General features: G+C 41.6%; 1 protein-coding gene across 8 annotated transcripts in view; it reads right to left on the bottom strand.

The window, feature by feature from the left end:
* kmt2cb (lysine (K)-specific methyltransferase 2Cb) overlaps positions 1 to 26,380 on the bottom strand; it is a 187,808-nt gene that overhangs the window by 109,809 nt on the left and 51,619 nt on the right. For 7 of the 8 annotated variants that reach the window (XM_062022643.1, XM_062022645.1, XM_062022641.1 and 4 more), the window contains exon 2: positions 19,886 to 20,074. The exons of the other annotated variant lie outside the window; for it this stretch is intronic. In XM_062022643.1, coding sequence (XP_061878627.1) covers positions 19,886 to 20,073 — 188 coding nt within the window. In that variant the 5' untranslated portion in view covers position 20,074. The remainder of the gene's footprint in view (positions 1 to 19,885; positions 20,075 to 26,380) is intronic. 8 annotated transcript variants of the gene reach the window in all.

Below are 26,380 nucleotides of genomic sequence, written 5' to 3' on the forward strand. Positions count from 1 at the left end.
ATTTTTAGCATACAACGGCACATTCATATCACAAATGCATCACAACGTTGGCTTTTTTCTTCAACTACCTCACTGATTACTACCCACTGAAGACTTCATGAGGGCCAACAGACATAAAAAATCACTTACTACACAATGTCTGCTCTCACTGCGATGTTCACATATTCCTGTATTGATGAAGAATGACTTATAGTCCTTGCGAAAAAAAAGGGGGGTGGAACAAAGCGTCTTTTTCGCCATTTCCAGGTCTAAGTTGAATGTCAAAGTATATCAACTTTTCAGTTTATGCCGACATCATGTTACTATCCAGGTGAGCGATGAGGCTGCACAATTAAACCGACATTTAATCAACATCTAGGCTTTAATTAGTGCGAGTATGTAACAGCAAGAGACCAAAGTTTTTTTTTATTTTTCCCTGCGCCGACACAGGCATTTGAGTGACAGACATGTCCGCCAATCAGAGTTGTTGAGCCTCGCGTTTGATTGTCTCTCGCTTTAAACAGGAGGAAAGACGTCTCACTCCGTGCCTCGCTTTCAGCACCTGAGCGCGTTTATTTAACAGTAGAAACAGTGGAACCCTCTTTTCAGTCATTGTTTATAAGCGTCATCCTGCAGTCTACACGTATCTCTTATGTGTGACTGGTCACACTTATCAATACACCATGGAACAAATAAAATAGCTTTGAAGTCGGTATCCACAGCTAGAATTATTCCATACATTCGATTTTTGAGAAAATTAAAGGCTTTTAAGTGCGCCTTATAGTCCGAAAAAATACGGCACAAAGTCAAATATCTCGTTGTGGTAATATTTCAGCATCAAATCGGATGGCCAATATAAACCCATCAATGCGGACGAACGAGCGAGAATGCCGTGATCACATGATGACAACCAACAAAAAGACAACTTGACCTAATTTTTAAAACTGGGAAAAAATGCACTTTAAGATATTAAATATTCAATTATGTTAAAGTTTCGATTACAAAAATGCTTCCATTTTATTTTTTGTTTATTTATTTAGGATACCAAAGCTATTTATCTTCCAAATACAGTACAATGGTAAACCACTCTACAGTTATGAGAAAACAAGTTTAAATGCTTTAAAATTGTTACATGCATTACTATATGTTTGGATTACATAACGAACACTGTATAGTTTTTATCAATTATTTTTTCAGTTAAAGAGCATGATGTAGACAAAATCACTGAATCTGTCTGCCTAAAGACAAATATTTTTGAAAGAAGATTATTGAAAAATTGTTCTAATATGAGGCACTTTGAGACAAGAATATGTTGATTGATTGATATTCACTCGTTATTTTCACTGTTTTATGCATTTTTATGTATAAATATTAAAATCACAATCTTGGTTAAAAAAATCGCAATTAGGTTTTTCACCAAAATTGTGCAGCCCCAGTGAGAGACATAATTTATATGTAGAATTAACTTTCACAAGCACCGAGGCGAGAAAGCAGCTCACCAGCTCATGATGTCAATACAGCAACATAATAAAGTTGCCTATCTCTGATCAAAGTGCCGCTAAATGTAGGTTTGTAACGTTAGCGCTTATAATACCAATATCATTATTACTTGGTAAGTATTCAGGTCACGAAATGTAAATGAAGTATTGGTTACAGCTTTTTGGATGGTTATTAATTGGGCTTTATGGATGGAATAAACACAAAAGATGCAATGACATCATGGCTCCCATTGGCTCCATTGTAAGTGGATTTTTATTAACGAGTTAGAATACATCAAAAAATTATGTGTTCTTGTCTCTCATAAGGATTGCGAATTAGAGGCAAAAAAAAAAAAAGTGCAGTTCCCCTTTAAAGCATAGATATAATGACACTAAAGATGAGTATTCCAAAGTAATTTCCTAATTTATGGTTAAAATAACCATCTTATTTATTTTAAATTATTATTTATTTTAAATGAATACTAACTACTAATGTTTGTTTTACTCAAACTTCCAAGCTTAAAGGCCTACTGAAACCCACTACTACAGACCACGCAGTCTGATAGTTTATATATCAATGATGAAATCTTAACATTGCAACACATGCCAATACGGCCGGGTTAGATTAGTAAAGTGCAATTTTAAATTTCCCGCGAAATATTCTGCTGAAAACGTCTCGGTATGACGTTTGCGCGTGACGTCACGGATTGTAGCAGACATATTGGGACAGCATTGTGGCCAGCTATTAAGTCGTCTGTTTTCAACGCAAAATTCCACAGTATTCTGGACATCTGTGTTGGTGAATCTTTTGCAATTTGTTTAATGAACAATGAAGACAGCAAAGAAGAAAGCTGTAAGTGGGAAGCGGTGTATTAGCGGCTGGCTGCAGCAACACAACCAGGAGGACTTTGAGTTGGATAGCAGACGCGCTACCGTGAGTACCCAGCTTTGGCTTCCAAACATTTGATCGCTTGCCCGTGCGTGCGTGCCGCTATGTGCATGTCACATATGTAACTTTGGGGAAATATATGTGCTGCATGAACGGAGGTGAACGGTACTTTGGGCTAAGGGATTGAGTGTGTTGTGCGGGTGTTTGAGTTGTATTGGTGTGTTATATGGACGGGAGGGGGGAGGTGTTTGTTATGCGGATTAATTTGTGGCATATTAAATATAAGCCTGGTTGTGTTGTGGCTAATAGATATATGTCTTGTGTTTATTTACGGTTTTAGTCATTCCCAGCTGAATATCAGGTCCCACCCGCCTCTCACAGCATCTTCCCTATCTGAATCGCTTCCACTGCCCTCTAATCCTTCACTCTCCTCATCCACGAATCTTTCATCCTCGCTCAAATTAATGGGGTAATCGTCGCTTTCTCGGTCCGAATCGCTCTCGCTGCTGGTGGCCATGATTGTAAACAATGTGCAGATGTGAGGCGCTCCACAACCTGTGACGTCACGCTACTTCCGGTACACGCAAAGCTTTTTTTTTATCAGCGACCAAAAGTTGCGAACTTTATCGTCTATGTTCTCTACTAAATCTTTTGAGCAAAAATATGGCAATATCGCGAAATGATCAAGTATGACACATAGAATGGACCTGCTATCCCCGTTTAAATAAAAAAAAATAATTTCAGTAGGCCTTTAAAATTATTTTTCAACAATGCAACTTTAACTGCCTTGATTAAAATAAAATTTTTGATTAAAATAACATTTTGAAAACAACTGAACTAAAAGATAATGTAGCCTGAGGCTTTGTGCTAAATAACAGCCACATGCATAACCAGACTACTGACTCTTGGTGAGCATCTAAACATGTAAACACAACGGAGTGGCAACTACAGGTGGAGAAAATTATCGATTCTTTGATGCATTACGATTGAAACGTAAACGAGTCTGAATCGATGGACAAATGTCCAAGTATTGATTATTCATGCACGTTAAATAATGTAGTACAGACGGTTCTAAAATGCAGATCTAGTGTGCACACAGATGGAGGGAGAAGGAGAGGACAAGCTATGCAAAACGCAGTGCTAAGCCAGCTTGAATGTGAAGTTGTAAACCAAGAAAATAATAAGTGGTTTGTACACTTCAACTGAAGTCTGACTGGAACCACATTGCCGCAAAGCTAAAAAGAGGAAATTAGCAAGTAGATGAACAAGTCAGGACAGAGAATAATATCACCACAGTGTGCGACAAGGCTGTCAGCCAAATATATCTATAGGCAGATGGTAGATATAATACTGCACACAAGTGTCTCGGTATTCCGTGGTTTTACACACACACACACACACGCACGCACGCACGCACGCACGCACGCACGCACGCACGCACGCACGCAGTACAGGCCAAAAGATTGGACACACCTTCTCATTCAATGTGTTTCTTTATTTTCATGACTATTTACATTGTAGATTGTCACTGAAGGCATCAAAACTATGAATGAACACATGTGGAGTTATGTACTTAACAAAAATAGGTAAAATAACTGAAAACATGTTTTATATTCTAGTTTCTTCAAAAATATCCACCCTTTGCTCTGATTACTGCGTTTTTACTACTCTTGGCATTCTCTTGATGAGCTTCAAGCACACCTATGAAGTGAAAACCATTTCAGGTGATTACCTCTTGAAGCTGCAGGCGTTACGAGCAAAGTTCAACTCCAAAGTGTCGTTGAAAGAGGGAGTATTGTTAGAGCGGCTATCACTGTGATGTCCTCGCTGGGATGTTTTCAGAAGAGCCTTTGTCTGTTGTGAGCAGCGTCAAGACCATTTGAAGGAGTCGAATCGTAGATAAGGATTGTTGTTTTCCGAACGAGCAGACATTTCTATGGCTTGTCTGATCTAATCGTCCATTCTGGCTCTCAGTTAATCAATCTTTGCATTTCAGTAAGCCTTTCAGTGACGTTGTCCAACTTATGATTCAGTTCTGAAATTGCCCCAGTCTGTGTTCCTACAGCCTGACCCATGCCTTCCATTGCGACGGTCAGCCTTTGAGATCTTTGAACGGCTGCCATTGTTATCCGAATTTGACAATACACCAAAGCAATGCTTAGCCCAACCAGCAAATGCCCTGCGATCACAGTTTCAAATAGACCAATGTCTTCCACATCCTCGATGGAAAGTAAGGAGAAGCACAGGAGTCCAGTTCCCCCACAAGTCCCTCACATACCCAGCAATAAACGTTCCGTCAGGGCAGCCAGGTTCCCTCGAACCTCATTTCCTCATCGAGAAGATTTTGTCAGTTGATTCCAGAGTGCAGCTTATCAATTCCATGTTTCAGTGTTTAGATTTTAGAGGACACCGCAGAAAAAGAAGCTCTTAAAAGTATAGACAAGACAAAGACAAAAAGACAAGCGGGCAGAAACAGAGATGGGAGTAGAATACGACCGTCTTAACCAAGTGTCAAGGAAGAAAAAATAAATAAATCTAATCAAATCGTTCTATTTAAAAAATAAATAAAAAAGCATCGTAACCCTTGTATCGAGATGCAACTTGAATCGTCCATCACAAAGACATTTACATCCTTAGTTACAATCAAATCACAGTAGTAGTAGTTGATTTTTCAAACATGCTAACAAATGATTTACTTTGCGGTTCAACGTGTCCATAAAAGGAGTAGGAAGAAGCAAACCCTATTCAATCCTACTTCTTTATCTTATCACATCCCAGCAATTATTAGTAGGTTTGTACATGTCTGGTGCTCAAAATGGACTGCTCTAAAAAGATAAAAAAAGGCTGGACACACAAGGCCCCCAGTTAAACCCCAGAATGAAGCTAAAACTCACCATGACCTCCGAAGACGAACCCAACCCAGCACCCCCGAATCCCTAAGCACACACGTTCTGTCTCCAATGCTCCAACAACCCCGAACAACCCGCTGGCTTTCCACGAAGAGTCGAGCAATAAACCGTCATGGGTGTGATACATCGATGGACCAACAATGTGCCTGTTACATCAAAATTGTTAGCTTAACAATCCTACTCCTCACTCCGTCTTGGCATTGTATGACCAAGACGACACAGAGCACTGACCATCAGCACCTCTACCTTTCAAGGCTCCCGCTAGAACCCTCCTCAAGGTAAGCATTCACTTACCCCGGCGTGCCACACAGAGCCACTAGCGGTTGTTGTGGTCGCCCCTCTAAGCTCCACCAGGAAACACCCAGCCACAGAATAACGCTATAACACAGAGCAACCGGACGTGCACACTTGGAGCCTCTAGAACAGTGGTTCTTAACCTTGTTGGAGGTACCGAACCCCACCAGTTTTATATGCGCATTCACTGAACCCTTCTTTCGTGAAAATTAAAAACAATTTTTTTTTCAAATTCAAAACAAAGTCATATGTTTTTTTAGTGGTGCACAAAATTAACCGTGCATGAACATCACCTTGTTCAAAGAACAAAACCAATACAGTACATTAACTCACAACAAATTACACACCTGTAAATCACATGGAAAATTAGAGGGAATATTGTTTGGGGGTATCCATAATATGCCGATAGGGAGACGTTCTTTATTTACACGATGAGTCGGGTGTGTCTTGACCTCCGCCGAACCCTTGAGGCCGACTCACCGAACCCCTAGGGTTCGATCGAACCCAGGTTAAGAACCATCTAGAAGACAAGGCCAAGCCCGCCCAAAGAGCATATCCCGTCCCTCCCGAATTTCACCCGAAGCTCACCTGAAGTGCATGACAAATATGCATTTTTAGGGTTTTAAGGATGTGTCCAATATTTGCATTTTTTGGTCATTTACGTGGGGTCTTGGAACTTATTGCCGGAAATATCATAACATTGCAGGGTCATATTGACATGCCAACCTCCCGTCAATATGTATATATGTAGAGTGTTGATGGACTATCACTGTACAACATTTACATTTTTGTGATCAAAATGGCCCCATACTGACGAGCTCCTTACTTTCAGTTTTAAATAATTGAATTTGGCCTAAATGAATTGAAAGCAGTAAAATGCAAAACACACACACAAATCGGTTCACCACCCAACTTCCACAATCGACAAGATTCCTAATCCATAAATATATCATGCCCATCCCTGGCATCTCTGATGCTCTTATATAAAGTAGTCAGTACAACCCAAACAGCATAATCTTAGCAATGAATCACGCATTTTACAAAGCCCACAACGCTGTGATTAAGGTCGAGAGTTGATGCAGGTAGATAGCAGTGATCTGCATAAATGTGTCAATATCAAGTAGGGATGTAATGGTAAACAGTATAAAGATAAACTGTGGTAAAATCCCAGACGGTTAGTAATACCGTTTAAATTTGTAATTACCGAAAAACCATCATTTATTGATGCATTTTAGGCAACACTGCTTACTTCCTGTAAACAGAAGCGCACGCACACTAGGGCCATTAGACTTTAGAAAAAATGGGGGCAACTTTGCAGACTTTGCTCGAAAACTTTGCTCTGGAGAGTAAACGGAGCCGATTGCTTTGTTTCACTGAGGACGACAGGTGTGGACAGTATTGGAGAAAGACACATTTGTCCCAGATTAAAAGTATACCTTGAGGGAGACAAATATTTGATGTTGCAGATTCATTTTGAAAGTGCAACATGGGACTGGGACTAGAAGTTACCATACAGCAGGCGATGTGTCGGGAACGTTGCCACAACTTGTTTATAAAGTAATCAATTTGTTTACTGGGATGGTCACTCATCCTTTATTCAACTGCTAACTATTTCAGTGTTCCAAAAACATCAGTACATCTCATCGAATTGAACGCAGGCTGTTGTCAGTGAGCAAAAAAGATTGTGTATTAGATGTGAGAGGAATTCCTCCTGTTTACTTTTGTTGCTCAAAGGCCTACTGAAACCCACTACTACCGACTACGCAGTCTGATAGTTTATATATCAATGATGAAATCTTAACACTGCAACACATGCCAATATGGCCGCGTTAGATTAGTAAAGTGCAATTTAAAATTTCTCGCGAAATATCCTGCTGAAAACGTCTCGGTATGATGACGTTTGCGTGTGACGTCACGGATTGTAGCGGACATTTCGGGACAGCATTGTGGCCAGCTATTAAAGGCCTACTGAAATGATTTTTTTTTATTTAAACGGGAATAGCAGATCCATTCTATGTGTCATACTTGATCATTTCGCGATATTGCCATATTTTTGCTGAAAGGATTTAGTAGAGAAAATCGACGATAAAGTTCGCAACTTTTGCTCGCTGATAAAAAAAAGCCTTGCCTGTACCGGAAGTAGCGTGACGTCACAGGAGCTAGGATTCCTCACAATTCCCCGTTGTTTACAATGGAGCGAGAGAGATTCGGACCGAGAAAGTGATGATTACCCCATTAATTTGAGCGAGGATGAAAGATTCGTAGATGAGGAACGTTACAGTGAATGACTTGAGAGGCAGCGATGGACGTATCTTTTTTCGCTCTGACCGTAACTTAGGTACAAGCTGGCTCATTGGATTCCACACTCTCCTTTTTCTATTGTAGATCACAGATTTGTATTTTAAACCACCTCGGATACTATATCCTCTTGAAAATGAGAGTTGAGAACGCGAAATGGACATTCAGTGCCTTTTATCTCCACGACAATACATCGGCGAAATGCTTTAGCTACGAGCTAACGTGATAGCATCTTGCTTTAACTGCATATAGAAACAAAATAAATAAACCCCTGACGGGAAGTATAGATAGAAAATCAACAATACTATTAAACCGTGGACATGTAAATACACGGTTAATGCTTTCCAGGCTGGCGAAGGTTAACAATGCTGTGCTAACGACGCCATTGAAGCTAACTTAGCAACCAGACTGCACAGAGCTATGCTAAAAACATTAGCTCTCCACCTACGCCAGCCAGCCCTCATTTGCTCATCAACACCCGTGCTCACCTGCGTTCCAGCGATCGGCAGAAGGACGAAGGACTTCACCCGATGCGTTTGGCGGCCCGGAGACGTAGGAAGTCAAGGTGAAGTCGGCGGCTAGCGCGGCTAGCGCGGCTAGCGCGGCTAGCGCTCCAACAAAGTCCTCCTGGTTGTGTTGCTGTAGTCCGCTGCTAATACACTGATCCCACCTACAACTGTCTTCTTTGCAGCCTTCATTGTTCATTAAAAAAATTGCAAAAGATGTCCAGAATACTGTGGAATTATGAAATGAAAACAGAGCTTTTTGTATAGGATTCTACGGGGTACCATAACTTCCGTTACTCGGACTTCGTCACGCGCATACGTCATCATACCGCGATGTTTCAGCCGGATATTTCCCGGGAATTTTAAAATTGCACTTTATAAGTTAACCCGGCCGTATTGGCATGTGTTGCAATGTTAAGATTTCATCATTGATATATAAACTATCAGACTGCGTGGTCGGTAGTAGTGGCTTTCAGTAGGCCTTTAAGTTGTCTGTTTTCATCGCAAAATTCCACAGTATTCTGGACATCTGTGTTGGTTAATCTTTTGCTATTTGTTTAATGAACAATGAAGACAGCAAAGAAGAAAGCTGTACGTGAGAAGCGGTGTATTAGCGGCCGGCTACAGCAACACAAACACGTAGCGGCTACGTCGTACCTGGTGTTTCATTGTTTACATTCCCGAAATATGAAAGTCAAGCTTTACCATTGGCCTGTGGAGAACTGGGACAACAGAGACTCTTACCGGGAGGACTTTGAGTTGGATACACATTGGCCTGTGGAGAACTGGAACAACAGAGACTCTTGCCAGGAGGACTTTGAGTTGGATACGCGCTACCGTGATTACGCAGCTGCGGCTTCCAAACATTTGATCGCTTGCCCGTACATGCGTGCCGCTATGTGCATGTCACGTACGTAACTTTGGGGAAATATATGTGCTGTATGAACTTTGCGGAGGTGAACGGTACTTTGGGCTGTGGGATTGAGTGTGTTGTGCGGGTGTTTGATTTGTATTGGCGGGTTATATGGACGGGAGGGGGGAGGTGTTTGTTATGCGGGATTAATTTGTGGCATATTAAATATAAGCCTGGTTGTGTTGTGGCTAATAGAGTATATATATGTCTTGTGTTTATTTACTGTTTTAGTCATTCCCAGCTGAATATCAGGTCCCACCCGCCTCTCACAGCATCTTCCCTATCTGAATCGCTTCCACTGCCCTCTAATCCTTCACTCTAACTTTCCTCATCCACGAATCTTTCATCTTCGCTCAAATTAATGGGGTAATCGTCGCTTTCTCGGTCCGAATCGCTCTCGCTGCTGGTAGCCATGATTGTAAACAATGTGCAGATGTGAGGAGCTCCACAACCTGTGACGTCACGCTACTTCCGGTACAGGCAAGGCTTTTTTATCAGCGACCAAAAGTTGCGAACTTTATCGTCTACTAAATCCTTTCTGCAAAAATATGGCAATATCGCAAAATGATCAAGTATGACACATAGAATGGATCTGCTATCCCCGTTTAAATGAGAAAATCTCATTTCAGTAGGCCTTTAAACTGATACACTGAAGCACACGGTGTTGTTGAAGAACATCCATCCATCCATCCATCTTCTTCCGCTTATCCGAGGTCGGGTCGCGGGGGCAGCAGCTTAAGCAGGGAAGCCCAGACTTCCCTCTCCCCAGCCACTTCGTCCAGCTCCTCCCGGGGGATCCCGAGGCGTTCCCAGGCCAGCCGGGAGACATAGTCTTCCCAACGTGTCCTGGGTCTTCCCCGTGGCCTCCTACCGGTCGGACGTGCCCTAAACACCTCCGTAGGGAGGCGTTCGGGTGGCATCCTGACCAGATGCCCGAACCACCTCATCTGGCTCCTCTCGATGTGGAGGAGCAGCGGCTTTACTTTGAGCTCCCCCCGGATGGCAGAGCTTCTCACCCTATCTCTAAGGGAGAGCCCCGCCACCCGGCGGAGGAAACTCATTTCGGCCGCTTGTACCCGTGATCTTGTCCTTTCGGTCATAACCCAAAGCTCATGACCATAGGTGAGGATGGGAACGTAGATCGACCTGTAAATTGAGAGCTTTGCCTTCCGGCTCAGCTCCTTCTTCACCACAACGGATCGATACAGCGTCCGCATTACTGAAGACGCCGCACCGATCCGCCTGTCGATCTCACGATCCACTCTTCCCTCACTCGTGAACAAGACTCCGAGATACTTGAACTCCTCCACTTGGGGCAGGGTCTCCTCCGCAACCCGGAGATGGCACTCCACCCTTTTCCGGGCGAGAACCATGGATTCGGACTTGGAGGTGCTGATTTTCATCCCAGTCGCTTCACACTCAGCTGCGAACCGATCCAGCGAGAGCTGAAGATCCTGGCCAGATGAAGCCATCAGGACCACATCATCTGCAAAAAGCAGAGACCTAATCCTGCAGCCACCAAACCAGATCCTTGACTGCGCCTAGAAATTCTGTCCATAAAAGTTATGAACAGAATCGGTGACAAAGGGCAGCCTTGGCGGAGTCCAACTCTCACTGGAAATGTGTCCGACTTACTGCCGGCAATGCGGACCAAACTCTGGCACTGATCATACAGGGAGCGGACCGCCACAATAGGACAGTCCGATACCCCATACTCTCTGAGCACTCCCCACAGGACTTCCCGAGGGACACGGTCGAATGCCTTCTCCAAGTCCACAAAACACATGTAGACTGGTTGGGCAAACTCCCATGCACCCTCAAGGACCCTGCCGAGAGTATAGAGCTGGTCCACAGTTCCACGACCAGGACGAAAACCACACTGTTCCTCCTGAATCCGAGGTTCGACTATCCGGCGTAGCCTCCTCTCCAGCACACCTGAATAGACCTTACCGGGAAGGCTGAGGAGTGTGATCCCACGATAGTTAGAACACACCCTCCGGTTCCCCTTCTTAAAGAGAGGAACCACCACCCCGGTCTGCCAATCCAGAGGTACCGCCCCCGATGTCCACGCGATGCTGCAGAGTCTTGTCAACCAAGACAGCCCCACAGCATCCAGAGCCTTAAGGAACTCCGGGCGGATCTCATCTACCCCCGGGGCCTTGCCACCGAGGAGCTTTTTAACTACCTCAGCAACCTCAGCCCCAGAAATAGGAGAGCCCACCACAGATTCCCCAGGCACTGCTTCCTCATAGGAAGACGTGTTGGTGGGATTGAGGAGGTCTTCGAAGTATTCCCTCCACCGATCCACAACATCCGCAGTCGAGGTCAGCAGAACACCATCCTCACCATACACAGTGTTAATAGTGCACTGCTTCCCCTTCCTGAGGCGGCGGATGGTGGTCCAGAATCGCTTCGAAGTCGTCCGGAAGTCGTTTTCCATGGCTTCCCCGAACTCCTCCCATGTCCGAGTTTTTGCCTCTGCGACCGCCGAAGCCGCACACCGCTTGGCCTGTCGGTACCTGTCCGCTGCCTCAGGAGTCCTATGAGCCAAAAGAACCCGATAGGACTCCTTCTTCAGCTTGACGGCATCCCTCACCGCCGGTGTCCACCAACGGGTTCTAGGATTACGCCACGACAGGCACCAACTACCTTGCGGCCACAGCTCCAATCAGCCGCCTCGACAATAGAGGTGCGGAACATGGTCCATTCGGACTCAATGTCCAGCACCTCCCTCGTGACATGTTCAAAGTTCTTCCGGAGGTGGGAATTGAAACTCTCTCTGACAGGAGACTCTGCCAGACGTTCCCAGCAAACCCTCACAATGCGTTTGGGCCTGCCAGGTCTGTCCGGCATCCTCCCCCACCATCGCAGCCAACTCACCACCAGGTGGTGATCGGTAGAAAGCTCCGCCCCTCTCTTCACCCGAGTGTCCAAAACATGAGGCCGCAAATCCGACGACACAACTACAAAGTCGATCATGGAACTGCGGCCTAGGGTGTCCTGGTGCCAAGTGCACACATGGACACCCTTATGTTTGAACATGGTGTTCGTTATGGACAATCTGTGACGGGCACAAAAGTCCAATAACAAAACACCGCTCGGGTTCAGATCCGGGCAGCCATTCTTCCCAATCACGCCTCTCCAGGTTTCACTGTCGCTGCCAACATGAGCGTTGAAGTCCCCCAGTAGAACGAGGGAATCACCCGGGGGAGCACTCTCAAGTAGTCCCTCGAGTGAATCCAAAAAGGGTGGGTACTCTGAGCTGCGGTTTGGCGCGTAAGCGCAAACCACAGTCAGGACCCGTTCCCCCACCCGAAGGCGGAGGGAAGCTACCCTCTCGTCCACCGGGTTGAACTCCAACATGCAGGCTCTGAGCCGGGGGGCAACAAGAATTGCCACCCCAGCCCGTCGCCTCTCACTGCCGGCAACGCCAGAGTAGAAGAGAGTCCAGCCCCTCTCGAGAGAACTGGTTCCAGAGCCCTTGCTGTGCGTCGAAGTGAGTCCGACTATGTCTAGTCGGAACTTCTCCACCTCGCGCACTAGCTCAGGCTCCTTCCCCCCCAGCGAGGTGACGTTCCACGTCCCAAGAGCTAGCTTCTGTAGCCGAGGATCGGACCGCCAAGTGCCCTGCCTTCGGCTGCCGCCCAGCTCACATCGCACCCGACCTCTATGACCCCTGCTATGGGTGGTGAGCCCATTGGAGGGGGAACCCACGTTGCCTCTTCGGGCTGTGCCCGGCCGGGCCCCATGGGGACAGGCCCGGCCACCAGGCGCTCGCCATCGTGCCCCACCTCCGGGCCTGGCTCCAGAGGGGGGCCCCGGTGACCCGCGTCCGGGCGAGGGAAATCTGGGTCCATAGGTTTTATTTTTCATTGAGGTCTTCTTCGTTGAAGAACAAAGCTTGTTTATTAGACTTTTTATCTTCATTAGGCAAACTGCTTTGTGTTTTATATTGACAGCAAAAAGTAAACACCAGGTTTTAGTTTTTTTACATAACTTGTAGGTTTTTTTAATTTCACAAAGTTATAACTCCAAAAAGCATTCATGTGACATGGCATTTTGTTAATGTTTTATGGTGTATAATTAATTCCTATATGACATATTTCTGCTCAAACTCTTAATGGATCTGTCCCAATACAACATGTACATACATTAGTACATGTTGTACATAAAAAATAAAAAACCTCTCTGTATGAAAATTTAAAAATAGAGATAAAAGCATCATGTAATGAGAAAAAGCTGACACGTTGATACGAATAATGAACAAAAACACAAATATTTGTCTTTAAATATATATGGATAACGTTTATCCATAGCAATTTTTTAGACATTACAAATTACATGATGGCGTCACGTTCACACCCCACACTGTTTTAACTAACATAATGAATAATCGTGAATATTGATAAAAAATAATCTTAATTATTTTTTGGTCATAATCGTGCAGACTAGATCTCATTTATGAACACTATTTTCATCTTCATACACAAAAAGTGGAGTTACGTCTTTATAATGCTTGTGTTGCTTTTCTTATGCACATTCAATTTCTACTTGCGGTACATACATATTGAATGTGCGGTGTTTTTTTTTTTTTTGTTTGTTTGTTTTTTTAATACAACTTGGTTAAAACATTTCAGTATAAGTAATTTTTGAAAATGTTGAGCACATTTAAAAATACTGTGAGAATAATGACAACTGTGATAATTTTGATCACAATAACCGTGAAAAGGAATTTCCATACCGTGACGTCACTGATATCAAGCAAAAAAGGCTAAATAATTACAATCGTAGTTTGCTCCTGACCATTTCATCCACATGAAGAAACTTAAGCAGGCCCTGGTTCATCATTGTAGCGTGGCATTAACACACTGCCTGAATGGGTGAAGATTAAACCATCCATTGGGAGCACAGGATTGAGATTGATTAAGACAACACGCTAAAGCAATGACAAGAAAAAAATAGTGGACATTACGTGCTATTAACACCATTGCCTTTAAAGTTAACCTTTTTTGCAGTATTATATTTGATATAATTAATTCAAATGTATTTATTATTATACCAGTGCAGAGTTTTCCCCAGTAATCCTTGATGAGGTCCAAGAGATCTCCAACTAAAGAACAGTTTGCTCCTTCCTAAAACTTTATCAACTAGCAGCAACATTTGTGTCTACATATTTGTGTTTCTGGGAAAATCTCTCTAGAGTTCAACTGCACCCGAAATACCAGCCTCTAAAATATGCAGCGAAATAAAGCAACACTATAGATTGCAGGGCTGTTTGACTCTACGGCATTGGGATTCACTGTCACTGTTTAATGATGTATTTTTTATTTTGACTAATAATCAATATAGGCTCCTCATCTCAGGAGTGTTTTCCATTACTCAATATACATTTGCGTCATTAGCACTGGTCACCTGCCTACTTTAACACATCACAATGTGTTAAAAACAGACCCATTTACAGTGCATGCAGAAAGTATTCACAGCGCTCCACGTTTTTTATGTTATAGCCTTACTCCAAAATGAAATGAATTTGTTTTGTCCTCAAAATCCAACATACAATACCCCATAATTACAATGTGAAAAAGTAATTTTAGAACTTTTTGAAAATATATTACAAATACTAATACTAAAAACTAAGAAAACCTATGTACATAAGTATTGACAGCCTTTGCTCACTACTTTGTTGATGCAACTTTGGCAGCAATTACAGCCTCAAGTCTTTTTACCATGATGCCACAAGGTTGGCACACCTATCTTTGGGCAGTTTTGCCCATTCCTCTTTGCAGCACCTCTCAAGCTCCATCCGGTTGGATGGGAAGCATTGGAGCAAAGCCATTACCAGATGCTTCAAGTCAGGGCCACTCAAGGACATTTACGGAATTGATATCTTGACTGTGTGTTTAGGGTCGTTGTCCTGCTGAAAGATGTCGCCCAAGTCTGAGTTCAAGAGTGCTCTGGAGCAGGTTTTCATCCAGGATGACTCTGTGCATTGCTGCATTCATATTTCCCTCTATCCTGACTAATCTCCCAGTTCCTGCCGCTGAAACGTATGGGACCTTATAAAAAGACAAGAGTGTGCCTTTCCAAATCATGTCCAATCAACTAAATTTACCATAGGTGGACCCTAATTAAGCTGTAGAAAAATCTCAAGGATGATCAGTTGAAACAGGATGCACATGATCTCACTTTTGAGCTTCATGGCAAATGCTGTGAATACTTATGTAAATGTAATTTCTTAGTTTTTTTTTTTTTTTAAATACATTTGCAAAAATCTCAATCTTTTTTTTTTTACGCATTGTCATTATGGGTTAATGTGTGTTGAATTGTGAGGACAAAATTGACTGCATTCCATATTGAAACATATAACAAAATGTGGAAAAAGTGAAGCGCTGAGAATACTTTCCGGATGCACTGTACAACTGTTTCTAGGATCAATTGAGATAGCCATCTATCATGCTTGTCTTCAGGTGTACCTGTTCAAGGCCATTAGAATTGGGACGGACTTGGGCATGATTCTCTCTCCCTCTCTGGCCTATGCTCAACCGTCACTTCTTTATTGATGTATTACCATAATTCCCGTGGCTTTGTGGATTATTTTAAACACCTCAGTAACAAAAATCATAGGGCTGGACAATTAATAAAATTTTGGTTTTGATTTTGACTCAATAATTTAAAAAAAATACAAATACAAATTAATGGGCCGCGCAAAGTGCATGCAAATTCCTGAGCTTGTGACCATGAAACAGATGAGGAGTGAATGAGTGGAAAAAAGTGCATGTCTACAAAAAGTTTGGGATGTTACTATAGTTGCTACTTTTTATTTTACACAGCGCTAGTATGCCTAATCAATAATCACTAAACTCAACAAAAAAATGTAAGTCAATTGATTTCCGCAATAACTTAATCGCGGACGGAGTCACATAATCGACCAATGAAACTGAACCGGCAGTTGAACACAAAATATCAAGAAATTGGCATTCCTGTAAGTGAAATGTTGTCATTGTGAGGAGAAGGAACATTTGTTTGGGAAAATAATGTGTCCGGTAGCGCTCATTCATCCCCAACACACTCAGTCGCCCTGACCTAAACTAAACAAGCAAGACAGTCACTTAAAGGCCTACTGAAACCCACTACTACCGACCACGCAGTCTGATAGTTTATATATCAATGATGAAATCTTAACATTATAACACATGCCAATACGGCCGGGTTAACTTATAAAGTGACATTTTAAATTTGCCGCTAAACTTCCGGTTCGAAACGCCTCTGAGGATGACGTATGCGCGTGACGTAGCCCGACGAACACGGGTATGCCTTCCACATTGAAGCCGGTACGAAAAAGCTCTGTTTTCATTTCATAATTCCACAGTATTCTGGACATCTGTGTTCGTGAATCTGTTTCAATCATGTTCATTGCATTATGGAGAAGGAAGCCAAGCAAGCAAAGAAGAAAGTTGTCGGTGCGAAATGGACGTATTTTTCGAACGTAGTCAGCCACAACAGTACACAGCCGGCGCTTCTTTGTTTACATTCCCGAAAGATGCAGTCAAGATGGAAGAACTCGGATAACAGAGACTCTAACCAGGAGGACTTTTGATTTGGATACACAGACGCCTGTAGAGAACTGGGACAACACAGACTCTTACCAGGATTACTTTGATTTGGATGACAAAGACGCAGACGTGCTACTGTGAGTATGCAGCTTTGGCTTTTTTTTGCGTATGTACGTAACTTTTTTAAAATATATAAGCTTTATGAACCTTGGGTTAGGTGAACGGTCTTTTGGGCTGAGTGATTGTGTGTGTTGATCATGTGTTTGAATTGTATTGGCGTGTTCTATGGAGCTAGGAGCTAGCAGAGGAGCTAGGAGCTAGCATAACACGTACCGTACCGTAAGTGCGCGTCACGTACGTAACTTTTTAAAAATATATAAGCTTTATGAACCTTGGGTTAGGTGAACGGTCTTTTGGGCTGAGTGATTGTGTGTGTTGATCGGGTGTTTGAATTGTATTGGCGTGTTCTATGGAGCTAGGAGCTAGCAGAGGAGCTAGGAGCTAGCATAACAAACACGCAGGTGTTATTATGCAGGATTAATTTGTGGCATATTAAATATAAGCCTGGTTGTGTTGTGGCTAATAGAGTATATATATGTCTTGTGTTTATTTACTGTTGTAGTCATTCCCAGCTGAATATCAGGTACCGTGAGTATGCAGCCTTGGCTGCTAAACATTCGATAACTTGACCGTATGTGCGCGTCACGTACGTAACTTTTTAAAAATATATAAGCTTTATGAACCTTGGGTTAGGTAAACGGTCTTTTGGGCTGAGTGATTGTGTGTGTTGATCAGGTGTTTGAATTGTATTGGCGTGTTCTATGGAGCTAGGAGCTAGCAGAGGAGCTAGGAGCTAGCATAACAAACACGCAGGTGTTTTTATGCAGGATTAATTTGTGGCATATTAAATATAAGCCTGGTTGTGTTGTGGCTAATAGAGTATATATATGTCTTGTGTTTATTTACTGTTGTAGTCATTCCCAGCTGAATATCAGGTCACCCCCGGCTCTCACAGCATCTTCCCTATCTGAATAGCTTCAACTCCCCACTAGTCCTTCACTTGCACTTTACTCATCCACAAATCTTTCATCCTCGCTCAAATTAATGGGGAAATTGTCGCTTTCTCGGTCCGAATCTCTCTCACTTCATGCGGCCATCATTGTAAACAATAGGGAACTTTGCGTATATGTTCAACTGACTACGTCACGCTACTTCCGGTAGGTGCAAGCCTTTTTTTTATCAGATACCAAAAGTTGCAATCTTTATCGTCGTTGTTCTATACTAAATCCTTTCAGCAAAAATATGGCAATATCGCGAAATGATCAAGTATGACACATAGAATAGATCTGCTATCCCCGTTTAAATAAAAAAAATTCATTTCAGTAGGCCTTTAAAACAGCGACTAAACTACGAAGCTAAAGCTAACAAGAACAATCCATACACACACAACACATCTAATCTGCGTGTGTTGTTGTGAACAACATCATCGATAAAACATGTAACATCAATTGACAAACTGCGGTAGCAACTTGAGAGGCGTTCTCTCTCTCTTTTTTTTTTTTTATTGCCTCTTTACTCGTCAAGCTGTGAACAGCAGCACAGCACACTTCAAAAAAGTACCTAACAGAAGCATCATGTACTTAAAACACATTTACACAATTATTATACTTTGACATAAAATACTGGTATAAATTGTCCAAAGATGTATTGCACTAATAAATGTGAGGATGTTTACAATAAATTAACAAACATTTTATTACGTTTTATTCAACACAAAAATCACACCCAGGTGGTAAAAATAAGTGTAAAAGGTGAAAAACGTAATTTAAAATTTTTTTATGCAAAAACTTAATTTTATTGTTTTATATCAGGGGTCCCCAAACGGATAAGGCCCACCAGCGTCCAAAATCTGGCCCGCGGGAAGTTCCAAGTCTTAAAACAAACAACAAAAAAAACCTTGTATTTTTTTTAAAAATGTTTTAAATCTGTCCTTTCTTATCCATTTTCTACCGCTTGTTACTCTCTGTGTCTCCAAGCCACTCAGGCAAATCATATTGTCTAAAAATGCATTTTCCCATCGATAATGTGACATCATCGCGTACGGTATGAATATATATATATATATTTACTATACATATACATACACATACAGCCCGGCCGCCGGCCAAATTCTTTTAACCCAATGCGGCCCCCGGGTCAAAAAGTTTGGGGACCCCTGTTTTATATACAGTACATAGTTATTGCTATTATTATTATTATTTTACTTGTGTTTTATTCATTACTAATTCATATCCTTTTTTTTTCAACTACATTTAAAGTTGAGTTTTAGTGGTAAAATAAATACTCTTTTTGTTTAAATTAATGAATGATCGTGTAATAAACTGTGATTACAATATCAATCAAAATAATCTGATTATTATTTTTGCCATTATCGTGCAGCCTTAGAAAATCACATTACAGGGGGAAAAAAATTGTAACTCCAAAACAGGAGAGGACTTAAAGGGTGCCTTGAGGAACACTCCAGTTGTAAATCACAAGTTTGGACCCCAGTGTTGTGTTTGCTAGCAAGGTTAAAATGTCAATACAAGGATCTGCCAATGTGTTTACAGTGGTCCAAGTTCCTATTCACAACAGGAGCACTCTCTAGTGTTTTTAGGAATTTACTGCAAAAATTTTTGTTTCTCAAAATGTTAACTGACCCCAGTTGAAAAGCCCACCTATACAGTTTGTAAAGTAGCATATCTTTTCAATCCACTGAAAATTACCCAACACAGCCATTATTGTCTAAATAGCTGGCAGTTTAGCTTGGCTTGTTCAGGTTGTGTACCAAACTATACCGTAGTAGAAAAGGTACTGTACATTGGAGAAATAGCCAAGTACGAAAATGACAAACCAGTTACCTGTAAAGTTGTTCTGCTGTTAAATACGTTTAGAAAACGTGCTTCGAAAGTCGTAAACAGCTAAAGTATGGTTTCCACCTTGTTAAATTGGCAGCAAATAAAATAAGGTTAACATATCAGTGCATTTCAAACAAAAATATATATTTTACATAAATTGGAAACATACTTTTTTCTGTTCTTGGAGGAGGCTGAGGGTTGCGCCTGTAGTAGGCAGGCAGCAGCACCAGCAGCATCCTTGCGTGGCCTGCCACGTGGTCGCTTGTCGGCATGAGCCGGACTCCCTGTGGATGTGGCCCCTGCACAGCTGGAGGGTCCCTGGTCAGAGGGTTCCACAGTCTTTTCCTCTGATGACATTCTGACACAAACATAAACAAAAGATGCTATCATGGTATTGTATTTCGGATGCGTTCTGATGGGAATGTTGTTTTTTTTTACCCCCCACCAGTAAAGTAATTAAAATTTTGGTTTCACTTTATTACCTCAAACAAGATCCGAAACGTAAAGTAGGATGGCTTAGACTGCAAGCGCAAATTCCAATTTATTCACTTGAATAGTCAGCAATATCAATTTTTGATTGATATTGTAATCAAGATTTATTATTCATTGATTTGAAAACAGTATTTATCGTACCACCAAAACTCAACTTTAAATAGTTATAAAATATATAAATTAATAACGAACAAACCACAACAAGTAAAATAACAGTAATGACAATATATTAAAATAACAATAACAATACAAAAAACCCCCCCCAAAAAACAGTTTTTCCATTTGAATTGTTTTCAATTCCGTTTTTACCTTTTACACTTATTTTACCACCATATGATGTGTGCTTTTTGTGTCAAATCAAACTTCATAAAATGTTTATTAAATGCAAAAATCCTCACAATTAGTTCTTGAAAATTCTGAGCACATTTAAAATTACCGCGATAATAATGATAACCGTGATCATTTTGGTCAAAATAACGGTGATATGAAATGTTCATACCATGACATCCCTAATATACGGTATACATTGATAGATATATACATACACACACACACACACACACACACACACGCATGTTGTGTATTTGGGATCTTCATAAATCCTGAAAATTTGAAATCAAAGCGTGATTGCAGAGATATTTTTAAAACAATCTTGCCTTCCTTTGAACTTCCGCCAAACAAGCTGTTCAGAATGTGCACAATTGGTGACGTCACAAATTGGGAACAGCTTCAGCGGATTATCCATAAATGGCAGTGCTAATTAACTGGTGACCAAATCCGGCCCGGGATTGACACCAAATTGGCCCCCCCAGTTCAGATCAAAATTTGGGAGACAAAAATCTTTGAAGTTAGTTGCTAAAAGCACTAGCGTACAAGAGTACCAGTGTAAACACAGTGGCAGATCCTTGCATCAAAATTTTAACCTCCTCATGGACAACGTCCACTACAGCGGACAGTATTTTGTAGGGCTGCGAATCTTTGGGTGTCCCACGATTCGATTCAATATCGATTCTTGGCGTCACGATTCGATTATAAATCGATTTTTTCCGATTCAACGCGATTCTCGATTCAAAAACAATATTTTTACGATTCAAAACAATTCTCTATTCATTCAATACATAGGATTTCAGCAGGATCTACCCCAGTCTGCTGATATGCAAGCAGAGTAGTAGATTTTTGTAAAAAGCCTTTATAATTGTAAAGGACAATGTTTTATCAACTGATTGCAATAATGTAAATTTGTTTAAAGGCCTACTGAAACCCACTACTACCGACCATGCAGTCTGATAGTTTATATATCAATGATGAAATCTTAACATTGCAACACATGCCAATACGGCCGGGTTAACTTATAAAGTGCAATTTTAAATTTCCCGCTAAACTTCCGGTTGAAAACGCCTTTGGATGATGACGTATGCGAGTGACGTCACTAGTTAAACGGAAGTATTGGTAGCCCATTGAAGCCAATACAAAAAGCTCTGTTTTCATCTCAAAATTCCACAGTATTCTGGACATCTGTGTTGGTGAATCTTTTGCAATTTGTTTAATGAAAAATGGAGACTGCAAAGAAGAAAGTGGTAGGTGGGATCGGTGTATTAGCGGCTGGCTGTAGCAACACAACAAGGAGGACTTACTTGGATAGCAGACACGCTAGCCAACGCTAGCCGGCAACCGCATCTGTGATCGGGTGAAGTCCTTCGTCGCGCCGTCGATCGCTGGTACGCAGGTGAGCTCGGGTGTGGATGAGCAGATGAGGGCTGGCTGGCGTAGGTGGAACGCTAATGTTTTATCATAGCTCTGTGAGGTCCGGTTGCTTTGTTGCTAAGTTAGCTTCAGCGTCGTTAGCAACAGCATTGTTAAGCTTTGCCAGGCTGAGAATTATTAACCGTGTAGTTACATGTACATGGTTTAATAGTATTGTTGATCTTCTGTCTATCCTTCCAGTCAGGGATTTATTTATTTTGTTTCTATCTGCATTTGAGCCAGATGCTATCACGTTAGCTCAGTAGCTAAAGAGCTTCGCCGATGTATTGTCGTGGAAATAAAAGTCCCTGTCAATGTCCATTTCGCGTTCTCGACTCTCATTTTCAAGAGGATATAGTATCCGAGGTGGTTTAAAATACAAATCCGTGATCCACAATAGAAAAAGGAGAGTGTGTGGAATCCAATGAGCCAGCTTGTACCTAAGTTACGGTCAGAGCGAAAAAAGATATGTTTTGCACTGCGTTCTAGTCCGTCACTCTAATGTTCCTCATCCACGAATCTTTCATCCTCGCTCAAATTAATGGGGTAATCGTCGCTTTCTCGGTCCGAAACGCTCTAGCTGCGTTGAAAACAATAGGAAAATATGAGGAAGCGAACAACTGACTATGTCACGCTACTTCCGGTAGGGGCAAGGCTTTTTTTTATCAGAGACCAAAAGTTGCGAACTTTATCGTCGTTGTTCTATACTAAATCCTTTCAGCAAAAATATGGCAATATCGCGAAATGATCAAGTATGACACATAGAATGGATCTGCTATCCCCGTTTGAATAAAAAAAATTCATTTCAGTAGGCCTTTAACTATTAAATGAACCAAAAAGATGACTTATTTTATCTTTGTGAAAATATTGGACAAAGTGTGTTGTCAAGCTTATGAGATGCAATGCAAGTGTAAGCCACTTTGACACTATTGTTCATTTTTATTTTATTTTTTAGGGGGGAGTAGCACACGTGCAAATACAGTTTTTGACCATTTAATTAGCATTTTTCTCCTAAAATAAATCCATCCAAATTTGATCAATTTACAGTGATTCACTGTGTGTCCCCCTACCTCCTGCGCCATGCTCAGAGGGGAGCCCCGCTCCTCCTAGCAAACACACTTACCCCGGATTTTCACTGAATCCGAAACGGCCGCGGACCGGCTTCACTGCGGCAGTGCGCCGCCATCTGCCGTTTGGCAATTCCCACCGCCGTTCTCTTGCGGCTCCGTCGTGCAGCGAAATAGCACTGACTTTTACGAGATCTCGTTGTTCCGCGCATAATCACGTGATAAGGGACGTACTAACAATGCGAAAAACGTAACATTTCTTCCGTCCTTCCAGGGAAGCAGAAAGTTAAAGTTAAAGTTAAAGTACCAATGATTGTCACACAGGTGTGGTGAAATTTGTCCTCTGCATTTGACCCATCCCCTTGTTCACGCAAATAAACTTAGTCCTGCTTTGATAAAACACTGTTGTATTGTTGCTTGCTGCAAAAAAAAAAAGTATCATCATCCCTGGTGAGCGTGTCACACAATCAGTCCTCTGCCTTCCCGGTCACCGTATCAGCTGATATTTGACACAGGCCCCCATTTTGGACCTCCAGAATCAGCATGTCCTCATCCATTTGTGTCAACAAGATGAAATGAAGTCTGAGAACCTTGGCCGTGGTCACCTATTAGGACTTTTCAAAGTAAAAAATACGATCTGCCTTGAAGACGGAGCATTTCATTTTGAAAGAAAACCGCATACTTTATTTCGTGTTTGTGCATGACTTACTGTCCAACACTCGCAGATTTTACTGAGATTGCACGGAGTTGTTGCATCATCTGGCAAAAAATACTGTGTATATTTAGCGCTGGAATGCGGTACGGCAGCGGCATGTCCTTACGTTCAGCAGGCGGTGGAAATTGACACATTGACTTGAATAAAAACGGAAAGATTCCGTGGCTGTTCCGCATTCAGTGGAAATCCGGGGTTAGTCTTCCAACACGGAAGAAACCAGATCTTAGTTGGAGGAACAGGTCAGTAAAAGACAACGTTTTTTCCCCCAACACATTAAAACTTGACACAAAGTGCAATGCGCACTAGTAACTATGAGAGGTCAGAGGGAAAATTGAACAACAAATCAATGATTGAAGTGACAAACTTGTCATCCATACAATACCATGTGTGTTGACAAGAACATACAGCCATGGAAGCACGTTTAATCTAGGTAACCAAACCAGTGAAAGATTCAAAAGGGTTGCAGTCAGAGCTGACAAACTGCTGTGCTCGCCTGCTAAGCTAACAAAATCAGCTCAAGCTAAAATGCCTGTAAAACTGAGAGTTGACTCCCTGACGTCACACACACAGACGCACACACTGCTCTCATATACATATGCATATACACAGTACTTTATACAAAACTTATCTCAACTGCATTATGCCAGATATTTGAAGTTTTTATGGTTTTTTTTGTTTTTTAATCAATGTATTAATTACTTTCACTAGCAATTAATTGTATTTATTAAAGAGTAATTGTGTTAGTAATTCAATTACTTCTTTGGTAAAGTAACGAGTAACTAAAATTAATAACTTTTTAAAAGTAATTTTCAGAACACAGCCCGATGTCGATTTTTCTTATATTTTAAAGACTTTTCCTTTTTTCTTAACTGAAAACACCTCTTAAGTTGGGATCCTATTATGCAATACCTACTTTTCTAACTTTTTGGTACCTTAAACTCAAGGCATGGTGGATATATTTAGTTATATCAACTGATATTTCTATTAATGGGTTAGTTAATGGGCCAAACTATATCGGGATATAAGTTTTGATCCATATCGCACAGCCCTACACTCGTGGTAACGGCAGTGCTAGCATAGTTTAGGGATGTTCTCTGAGTTTAATTGAGCGTTGCAGTAGGTCTTATGATGGCATTATGTTTATATGTATGAGGGCACATGTGTACTTTGTATGAGTGTTAATAATGATAATGTGATATTTAAGTCATTTCATATTGCTCCTAATTTTTTGTATGTGCTACAAAAAAATTTCTGTGCTACTAATTTTTTTCATTACGAAGCACCGGTGGTACTAGTAAAAATTCTAAGCGCTAAGGACTCGCCTTGCACGCATCCACCATTTTTATTTTATGCAGCAGCATTTGTAGTCCCCACGACAACATGCCCAAGATACGACACAAAGAACAAAAATGCTCTGTTATTGGTTGTATTACCTAACTCAGGACACTATTCAAATCTCTAGTCTCATCAGAAGAAGTAAGAAGTGCATGGCTAACTGTTTTGTTTTACGGCAATGTGCCTTTAACTTGGAAGGAGTATCTCTTCGGGTGTGCAAAGCAAACCACTTCAAAGATTCCTGCTTCACAAAACTGCATCAGTATACAGATGGATTTTCTCAGAAGCTAATTTTAATGGCGGGATCGGTGTCCACTATTTATGGCAATGGAAGAGACAATAAAACGGTAATTACTAACAGTAGGTGAGAAATGTGTAACTGACACGTTAGCAATGTTAGCTCAATTTGTTGTGTATCTAGCTTAGCCTTCTAATGTAAGACAAATAACTTCACCCTAACCGGGAAGGCGCCATCTCTCTTTCCAAAAATATAAGTTACTATTTGAGTCACGCTTGACAAACTACACTATAGCAATCTTGGACACAAGCAATTACAGTGTTTGTTAGCCCGGGTGAGGAGTCAGTTAAGCTCAAACTAACCAGCGTTCGGCTGGAAAATTCCTGCACACACAGCATTTCATGTAGAATAATACAAAACTCACAATGTTTTTTCTGTAGTGACTGTGCCAGAGGTAGACACTTTCTACAGAGGTGGCAAATTATGACGCGTTAGAACTATTGCAGGACCAAGCAAATAATCTCAAGATCCCCATCCGATCAATTCCGAGATATGATCAAAACTATTTAGGGCACACTGCGCAAAATAGACGTATCATTATTAATATTAGTATTACGAATACCATTCACAAAAATGCCTCAAAACAGCCCATTACCTATAATATTGGCTTTTTTTTAACACCAGATCATTGTCTCTCAAAACGTTATAGATTAATGAGGTCATTAGAGACAACAATCTTAACGTCATTCATCTCAGTGAAACCTGGCTCAAACCAGATGAATTTCTCCCGCTTAACGAGGCATCTCCTCCTAACTATACGAGTGCACATATTGCCCGTCCCTTTAAAAGAGGTGAAGGGGTCGCTCTAATATCCAATGAAAACCTTAACCTTAGCCCTTACCTAAGTAATAAATATAAATCATTTGAGGTGCTTACTATGTGGTCTCACACACCGCTACCTCTCCATCTGGCTGTTATCTATTGCCTCCATAGGCCTTATTCTGACTTTATCAGTGAATTTTCAGAGTTTGTCGCTGATCTAGTGACGCACGAAGATAATATAATTATAATGGA

The sequence above is a fragment of the Entelurus aequoreus genome, linkage group LG16 (assembly GCF_033978785.1).
Source record: "Entelurus aequoreus isolate RoL-2023_Sb linkage group LG16, RoL_Eaeq_v1.1, whole genome shotgun sequence".
NCBI classification, from domain to species: domain Eukaryota; kingdom Metazoa; phylum Chordata; class Actinopteri; order Syngnathiformes; family Syngnathidae; genus Entelurus; species Entelurus aequoreus.